This window comes from Buceros rhinoceros, unplaced genomic scaffold (assembly GCF_000710305.1).
Source record: "Buceros rhinoceros silvestris isolate BGI_N320 unplaced genomic scaffold, ASM71030v1 scaffold17449, whole genome shotgun sequence".
NCBI lineage: Eukaryota > Metazoa > Chordata > Aves > Bucerotiformes > Bucerotidae > Buceros > Buceros rhinoceros.
In genome coordinates, this window is record NW_010431073.1 from 5,325 (window position 1) to 15,413 (window position 10,089).

General features: G+C 42.0%; 1 protein-coding gene across 1 annotated transcript; it reads right to left on the bottom strand.

Moving 5' to 3' along the window:
• Positions 1–3,915: 3,915 nt before the first annotated feature.
• Positions 3,916–9,609, bottom strand: ENC1 (ectodermal-neural cortex 1 (with BTB domain)). The gene is made up of 2 exons (XM_010143296.1): positions 7,803–9,609; positions 3,916–4,212 (listed from the first exon to the last, which is right to left on the bottom strand). The coding sequence occupies exon 1, from the start codon at positions 9,601–9,603 to the stop codon at positions 7,834–7,836; it is 1,770 nt and encodes a 589-aa protein (XP_010141598.1). The 5' UTR covers positions 9,604–9,609; the 3' UTR covers positions 3,916–4,212; positions 7,803–7,833.
• Positions 9,610–10,089: the final 480 nt, after the last annotated feature.

Here is a 10,089-nt window from a genome sequence, read left to right on the forward strand (position 1 = left end):
TTAATGCAAGCAGGTTAGAAACTTTCAGAAAACTCAATTCTTGCAGAAAGCAATAGTTCCTGTGACTGACTTACCCTTCTCTGCTAAACAAGCACTACAGTTTCATTTCCAGGTGCAGGAACACAGGTGCTCAGTTACACAAGTCATGCTGTACAGACTAGCGATGGCAACTGTATTCATCAGCATCCTTACTGCACTGTGCTGTGCCCTACGGACACCTCCTTCTCTTTTACTTTGTAAACTCCAGTTATACAGGTCAAGGGGTGAGATGGTAAGGAGTGAAACAACCCAAGCAAATAAGAAAGGCCTCGCTCCTTTTGCTCCAAAGCAATGGATGCACACTTGAGGAAAATACTCTTCTAGGCAGGACAGCAAGTCAGTACTTGGCAGACCCAAGCAACTGAACCTCCAGGGTGAGTGCATGAATGCCTCTGCATGATGTTATTTTAGACCTGGATGGTGGTAAAGCAACACCTTATGGCCAGAGAGCTGCTAAGCCAACAGAGAAAACCAATACCATCCCAAAAAAACCTCAACACCCCCCACCCTACCCACCCCCAAAATGTAAGTAAGCTTAGAAGATCAAAGAGTCTGGCTATACGTGTGCATTATATAGAACAACTACAGTGCTTTACGCACAGCCAGCACTTTTTGCCTTGGGAATAATTAGGAAGGATTCAAGATGCCTCATTCCACTTCCCAGTCATATCGGGCACTAACTAAACTCTACTGCAAGCACCAACAAACTTGCAGTTCCTGTTCCTAAATGTTTTGAGGCTCTCACTTCGTAACTGCTGAACTTTGAGATAGAGATCATAGAAATATCAGCAGAACAGAACAAAGGGAAAGGAAGTGCAACTGAAGCAGAAGCTTAAACCAAAGTAGTAAACTGCGTGTTGTCGATGTGCTTTTATTAAGAGGACATGAAAAGGACATTATAAGGGATACAAAGCATTTGGGGGTGGGGAGGGAGAGAACACTTGAAATAAATGTTCCATGGAGAGAAAATCTCTAATAATTTATTGACCTTCAGTTTCACATTGTGAAAAAAAAAAGGCAAGTTCTACAAAATCTTAAGCTGTAGTAGCAAACAAAGACACAACATAAACAATTTTACTTCTTCACTTGCACGGTTTTCTTTTAGCACATGATCCACATCTTCAATAACCAGGAAAGGCAACATTATTCTGCTCTAATCACTCTTATTCAGACAGGTGTCAGACCTAGAGAAAAGAGGCTGTACAATTATACCAGAAGAGGAAGGCCGTCCTTTGTTACATGTTTCTACAGCAACGAGCCTGCAAAATAAGAGGAACCTTCCCATCTTAGGCCAGGGTTTTTGTGTGCACTCTGCTGTGAACAGCATTTGCTTCCAAGCGTGGGGTATTCTGCAGGACTGGAATGGTCAAGTAGCTAGCCATGATTCCCACATCAATTCAAAGAGCTAGAATCTAGCATATTAGCTGCAAAGCCAGAGGCCCACCCTGACTTCAACTTCCTTCAGCCTACACACAGGAATTAATCAAGGACTTGAAAGCAGACCACGACTTTGGAAACAGCTGCAGAAAATTCATTCCACTTTCGGAAGCTGCATGGTACTACAAAACAGATTTCATAACCTAAGTAGTTAGATGCAGTGCAGCCTCATGTTTGGACTCTAATCAGCTTGATGGAGAGAACAGGTCTCAAACCTATACACCCTTATACAAAACAAGAGGGCGGGCCACTGCGGACCCAGTTCTTCTCTTCCTTGTACCTTGCCTAGTCACTAGCGCCTGGGGAGAGGTCATGCAAAGCAGACACAGTCCGATTTTATGGCTCCCTTCACACTGCCAGGAGTGATCCCCAAGATAACAGGCAACAGCAATTCAAGGCTGTTTGCTTCAATAGGGCAACCTGTGCAAGTACAGTGACACAGAAGGAGACCTACCCTAAGACATTTTTCTATTGCTTAAAAGCCATCTAAGAGAAAAGGACCAATGCTGGGGAAAGGGAGGAAAGGCTATGGGTTTAAACACTTTAATCTATCATTTCAAGAAATCACCTTAACCAGAGGAACTACAACTGTTCACATCTAGCTGGACCTCACTCTTTAAAACACTCGTAATGCCTTTGCTAATCAATCAATGTTCTCTCAGTATTCACAGAACTCCAAATACTCTATTTCTGAAATGTGTCTACTCCAAACAGCAAGTCACATAAGGCAGCACAGAGAAACTTCCAGTGACCAGGATGAACACTTTCAGATGACAAAGCTTTCAAAAATACAGCTACATCACTGTCGCACAAAGGCAAGCATCACCACTGTGACGACTTGTTTTGCATGCATGCATGCAGCTGTGCAGCACACACACCAACGACGTTACTGAATGTGCCAGTTAAGTTGGGCTCCAGAAACGTTTAGGAAAACATACAATACATGCTTCATGAAAAGATCTGGCAAAGAAAGCACCTGTGAATCATAAGCTTCTGAAATCCAGAAAAAAAGAGTAGCTTAATCTCTGTCTCAAGACCAGACTGATAAGAAACAAATGTGATATTTTAAAATATCAAAGTTTGGTTTCTCAGGATTGTATCTGACGCTTCTGAGCAAGCAAGTGTTTAAAGACACACTTGGCTAAGAAAAATAAAAGGCAGCAGAGTTTGAGAGCTATTTTTACAATAAAGAGGTTTGAAATTCATTTTCTATCCCCATAAGAAAATAAAAGGCAGCAGAGTTTGAGGGCTATTTTTAAGATAAAGAGGTTTGAAATTAATTTTCTATCCCCATAAGAATTTTGCTAGAGCACTTGGGTCTTTGACACCTAGCCACTCAGGTGATCATCTGAAACCCAGATGGATGAGGCAATGGAGTCAGTGCAAAATTGCTGCTCTTTTTTTTTTTTTCATTTTTCTTTTCTTTTTTTAAGACTTCATCACTAACCTAATCTTGAGGTTTTTAGTTTTTATTCTTCAGTCACCATACTCCACTCATTCAGGTCAATGTAGCTATATTGTAGGTAACCCTTCTCTAACCCAATAAATAAATAAATAACTTTGGACGATGACTTCATCTGGGCTTGGTATCCAGAAGCTCTTCCACAGTATTCGCATTGCAATCAGAAAACTGCACAGAGAGTGCTGCAAGAGATTTTGGCTATTTCCACATTAGAAATTGAAAGGCATGACCAACAAATGAAATGTAGCAAGGACACCATCTACAAGACACACCACACGCAACCGGGGGAGCTGGCGGCCTGAGAAAGTGACCTCCATGGCTTCTTCCTTTAGTACGTGTGTAACTTAAGATCCTGCCTTGTAATCCTTCCATTTCCGACCAGGAAGCCACCTCTCCCTCCCACCTCCAACTGTTACTCAACAGTTTTCTTTCTTTGTGCAGCAGAGCAAGTCAGCAATCACAAAATGTGCAAAAAATACAACAATTCACACAAGCCCTTGCAATATGAAGACAATTGCAGGCATTGTTTCAGCATGCAAGCACTGAACAATAAATAACTGTATCTACAACAAGTAACATAACAGGAATGCGACAGTTTGAATTACTTATAAATACAGGAAGGAAAGGGAACAAGGAGCATTTGGGGGATGTCATTTTCATTCCCCACAGTTGCAAAAACATTTCACCACTGGGCTGTTCCTTATCAAACAGAAGGTCACTCACTGCACAGGGGACAATGCAACGCAGATCTAAGAGATACTGTAGGCACTGCCCACAGACAAGCATGATACGGTTTAGCAGAGTTCAGCACCAGTACCACTGTATTTTCATTCAGAGCAGCATCTCACTGTTTCCGACCTGGCCTTCTTCCTGTACAGCTGGTGCTGGCACTTCAAACCACCACAAAGAGAGGTGACAAACATTTCAAATTTCACATACGAACAGCAGAGTCCATGGAAATCAAGTGCTGTGTGCTGCACAGCTCAGAGAAGTTCTGTCTCCTCTTCTCCTTTGAAGGACTAATTAATATAGGCATTAATCCATAACTACTAGCACAAGGATCAGAGCATAGACTTGACCATTCATATTTAAACCACATGCTGGAGCACTGAAGACAGGGTTTTTCCTCCCATTCCTTCATGTCTAGGTTAGATAATTAACAAGGTGCAGATTATTTTCTTCAAATGCAAGAGACGCTGAATGATTTTTTTCTTCATTAAAACTGCTTCTCCAGATCTGAGGTTCCAATTCTCTTCTCCAAATAAACGAGTCAACTAAAAGCATGGGAAGGGGGGGGGGCAAGGAGAAGAGAGAAAATGATAGATGTCAAAGAAAATCTCAAAGCTAGGGTTAGGATATTTCCCCATCCCACCATCACCTAAGCGTTTCTGTGCAACAGACAACTTACTTGTAAGCCAGCCAGCCAAGAATGTAATTATTTAGGTTCAGATACTGCCTTTAGGATAGCTTTACTCTGTGAACTATCCTACTGACCCCAGAAAGTTTAATATTTTTTTTGCTATAAATTCAGCCGTTTGAAACTTAAATCAAAACGGCCCAATACAGTTCAACATGATGGGCTCTGCATCCTGCACACTTCAACAATTCTATGTTCCCCCAAAATCTTACAGGTTTGTGGATTTTTTAAGCGAAACACAAGCTTGTGTAACTTGTCTTCCACAAGAGCCCACACGAATACTTTGTGCAAAAAAGCTCTTCTGTCCCTGGGTAAAGCAAACTTGGTTGGAGTAAATGGGAGGTGAAGGTGTCTCATCCCAATGCCTCAATTCACCATGAAGAATTCTGAATTCGATTAATTCACAATATAGAAACAGACATATAATCCCCATACTTAAAACATACATACTCTATGCATTAGAGCAGAGTTTTGCCTCATTTTTTCACACAGTGATCCGCCATCCATCAGTAATTCCATATCAGAGTCCCTTATAAAAATTGATTATTCAATGAGAAATTCAGCCTTTGGATGCTGAGATGGTGCTTTTCCACTATGAAGCTGTATTAAAATGCCAGCTTCCAAAGAGTCATCAGCTCATCAGTCATTTCTGACAGCACTGCTAGAATTTTAGGAGGCAAATCCTACAGCATTACAATGCAAACAAGCTCCAGTAAACTCACAGTTCATTTGAACATACATCTCTCTCAAGCTGTGATGTCTAAGAACAACAGGGAACACTCACAGGATACACCACAGCCTACATAACAGCCCATAACACCAAGCCTCTTTGAAACTGTGGGCTTGAAACACATTGTTTTCATTATGACTAAAAAGGTCTCTGCACTTAGTGTTGATTAGTCTTTTCTAGACATTCTTCAGCATAGCATTATGTTCTTCCCACTGAAATGGGCTACCAACACTGAAGCCAAAACAGCGTTCCCTGTTATGGGATGAACTTTTAAAAGAATTAAACAATTCCGAAATGGAGGGGGAAAAAAATCCCCAATTTTCTCAAAAGCCCGAAGTCTGAGGAATGAGACAAAGCAGACTGAAGTCTTCCTAAAAGCTGTCAGACTGGGGCCACACAGCACCATGAAAACAGAGGGTAATCAGAAGTAATTTCCTTTTTGTCCCTCCCACCCACTGACACAGCAGCAGGCGTCAGTAAAAAAAACCCCTACTTGGTGGATGAGCACACAGCATCGCAGAGATTTCCGCTGCATTCAGCCAGTTATCTTGTGTGTTAGTGAAGCTAAAATAATGGCTTTTAACAAGATCCTACAGAGCAAAGGAAAGCTTTTTGCACCGTTATATTTTGAGGACTCCTTTTCAAAATAAAACACTCCCTACTGTAAACTTCAGAACAATTAAGTGAGTTGCAGAAGAATAAGTCAATATTTTTCTTGGCACAGACCTGAGTCCGGGCATTCAATACTGCTGTTCTGATAACAGTGAGAACTGCTGAAAGTCAGTAACAATAGAAATTAACTGAAGACATTAAGACACTGTTCCCAGCTAGGGAGGAAGCCACGACACAGAAATGAGGGCTTCCACTTGCTGGTTGTCTGGGGTGCAATTATTCCCAGCATCCCGAATCTGGTAAATCTCAAGGATTTGCCTTGCTTTCCCACGTGGAAGTCTGGAAAAACAAAGCAAGGAGAGGAGAGGAGAGAGGGCAGTGTCTTCAAGACAACCACCCACCTGAGACAAGAGCAGCTGACAGCACAACACAGCCTGATTTCACACTAGATTTCCACGCTGACCTGCTGTTTTGCAAGGGCCCAACCTTGTAATCTTTACTCAGAAGCTCCCAGTCATCTGAAAGACAACTACAAGATGAAACCTCAGCATGCTACATAAAAAGGAATTTCACGATTACCCTACATTTCTAGGTATATACGTCTACCTACACTGTGTCACAGACATTTGGGTTTCATGTTTACTGCAAGAGTCAGGCAAATGCCTCCAGCTGCAAAAGACACCAGAAAAAAAAAATACGATTTGTCTCAAATAGAAGAAGCTGGGGAAGTCTTCATGCAAAGTTGTTGTTCTTATTTTCTGGAGAACCTCTATAACTCTGGATTTCTAGACAATTTAGATGCAGAGCTTGTTTAATTACTGCAATAGTATCCATTTGCCTTGCTTCTTCTAACCTGCCTGCCTTCATGGTTATACTGTACACTGCTCAAATCCAAAAAGAATTTACCACTCACAGGGCATGGATTATTTAGGATTAAACACGCCACTATATTTGTTTGGTTGGGTGGTGATAACTGTGATTCTGTAACAAGGTCTCAAGGGGGAGTGAGGAAAAAGAGCACTAAGGAGTGTCTGCCAGATTTGTTGCAAAACGCACAGATTAATAGTTCTGGGAAATGTCAGTGACTTATTTTAGTGATGTAACTCTAGAAAAGATAAAAATAAGTAAAAGTTAGTAAGAGCTGAAGTACCAGTAGTTAGCATAAAAAAAAACAGACTGGAAAAATATTGGCAATATGTGTAGGTACCCAGATTTTTTAGGTTGGTTTTTTTTCCCCCCATGAACCTTTCCACCCCTCCTCCTAAAAATCAGAAATTCATGACAACCAACCAAGCAAGTCCAAATTCTGACTTGCTTGTGAGACGATACAATGCTGAAGTTGCATCTGGTAAGAGCTTGGCCCATTATGTATAATTAAATTGTTTTGGAACAGTGTCTGCTACAGACTGGTAATTATTTCAGCCAGCAATATTAACTATCTGTTTTCCCAACATTATATCTAGTCCAACATATATGATCATAACTATTTTGAAAAATCTGCATTCTGAAGTGTATCAGTGGAGCAAGTGCAACCTTAGCCCATGCAGATGCAACTATGCTGTCTAGGTGAAATGGAAAATTAGGCCTAAAGTGACTGTAAAACACCTTTCAAAAGACAGCCAGTTTCCTCAAAGGCTGCCTGCATGAAGAAAGCATGCTGTCTACCTGGAAATTCAAGTGAATTCGTATCAGGCTTCAGATCAGAATCTACAGTATCTTTTTTGCTGGATATGCAGAGTGACCTAGCCGCAGGAAAACAGCACTGAACTCTTGTTTTAGCATGTATTTAATATTTAAACACAGAACAGGATTCAATTTCCAGAAGTTTTTCTGCATTTCCCCAGGAACTGAAAATGTTCTTTTTGCTCAGTCCTATATATCTAAATCACGCAGGAAAAGTCCCCGTAAAGATATGTGGAAAACTACTTTCAGCAACCGGCTTTGTCACAGATGTGGTGTTTGGCTTTCAACAGCCTGTAAATGTATGTGCCTCAGTTGCTCCAGCTGCAAAATCGGATTGAATATACTCACCCTCCTTAGAGCTGCTGCTGAAAAGTTTTGTGAAAAGCATTATTACAGTGGAATTCAAAGGTACTATTTCTCACCTGATAATTTGTAATTGCAACATACACAGTATTACGAGGGGAGGTGCTTCCATGTGCTGACAAATGCCGTGGGAATTAATGAGTAGGGCACAGTTGTTATGCTGTTCCATACATCTAACGTGGGATCATAGCAGTCCAACGTTTTGCACCTCTGAATGCCAAAGTAGCCTCCAACCACGTACAATTTGTTTCCAGATGCCACTGCATGGCAGCTCATTCGCTTAGCTGTCACATCTCCCACCTTAGTCCACTGGTATGCCTCACTGTTGAATTTATAAGCAGAGCACGCAGAGAATTCAGTATCTCCACCCATAATAAAAATCTGGTTACCCAAAACAGCTGCAGCTGTGTAGCGCCAGGGCTGGGGGCAGGTGGCTGGTACTGTCCATCTGTTTTCACACTGATCATAGCACTGAACTTTGGGCAGCTTGTCATGGCTAACACTCGTACCTCCAAAAGCAAAGAGCTTAAGCTTTGCACTGACTACAGCTGCATTGCTTACTCCCTCTCGCAGCGGGGCAACCATGGTCCACTTGTTGGTCACAGGGTCGTATTGTTCTACTTGCTTTAAAGATACTGAAGGGGAAGCTGGAAGGCAACCAGTTGCTGCTGTGTGTCCTCCTACTACATACAAACAGTGTTTAAGTTCAGCAGAGCCATGTCCAAACCTAGCTACCAGCATGGGAGCAGCCTTTGACCACTCCTCGTGAAGGGTGTCATACACCCACACGTCTTTGGAGACTCCGTTTTCTGATCCTCGACCCCCAGTGATATACACTTTGCAGCCTATGGCACAAGCACTGAACTCTTTCCGTGGACTTGGTATGTCAGCCTTTGGAATGATCTCCTTTGCCTTTTGGTCCACCAGGTACAACTTGTCACACATGAATGTTTGGCCACCCAAAAGAAAAAGTGAATGGCCAGTTTTACGGGGTCTAGCACACAAACTAGTGACCACTCCATCATTCTGTAAGATCTTTAATTTGCATCTTATTGATTCTTCTACAATCTCTTTGCTTTTCCTTTGCTTCGTGATAAGTTCTTCCATGGCCACATTCTCCATAAGGTATATGGCTGGTAAGAGGGCCAGTCTCACCGTCTGCAACAGCTCAGGCAGGTAACAGTGACGTTTACTCAAGTCATAGTTGACCCAGTTGATAGCTGATTCATACACCAGCCTTTCGTCTTCAGTTTCTAATTCTTCACTGGAAAGAAGCTGCACTACCATGTCTTTTGGCAGCTGGAGGAAGTCTTCACTTTTACTGATATTCTGGAAGTTGCTAAGGCACATCCTCCAAGACAGTTCATACAGCTTGGTGCACTGGTGAGCATCTGATAGTAGCAGCATGCCAAGGCAGTTGGTGGGATGAAGGTTTTTCTCCAGAAATTCCGCACAAGCATCCCGAATATCCTGAAACTCCAGCATGTCACCAGCCTCCAGCAGCGACTCTGCATTCTCCTCATTGATGATAACCCTGGAGGAATATGCATAGTCTAGAAGAAGTTCCAAGACTTCCGGGTGAATCGAATTATGAAAGTTGACTTCACTGTCCTGGCTCTCTTTCAGTCCTCCACTGAACATTGCTTCAAAATAGCGGCTACAGGCAGCTAGAACGGCTCTGTGGCAGGGGAATGACCTGTTCCCAGCATGGAGAAGTACATCTGTAAAGAGACGCTGCTGACGCAGAAGATTCAAGTGAGTGAGGACACTATCAGCATAGGATGACTTGTGAAACAAGTATATGTTTATGGAGCCAGTACTGGCTCTAGATTTGCGATTTTCATGCATGCTGACTGACATTTTCTTTCACACCTATAAACAAACAAAAAATTTAGATTAATGAGACAGTTAAATTCATTATTGTTTTTACATATCAAAAAGTGTATCTATTATTCACCATGACAGGAAAAAAGCCCTCATTTATAGATGAGTGGACAGAGAATTGCATCTACCTTTGGCATGTGTTTATTTTTTAGTAAGATGAGTTTCATAAATTACACGCTCCAAGTTTGTTGCCCAAGAGCAGGTTTATCTTGGGAAACCTGATTGCCAAGTTTCAGAGCAATATAGTAAGCAAGAAAGTTGGAGGAGAAAGAGAAGAAACCAGGGCTGATTTTCTCACCCTTCCCCAATCTAGACCAGCTGATTCAATACACAGGTACACACGCACATGCTTGAAACATTCTCCTGTACTGAATCATAGCAGGAAGAGCTACCAGACAGAATACCTAAAGAATGTCAGAAGCTGCCGGGGGGGGGGGGGGGGGGAACAAAAAAACAAAACAA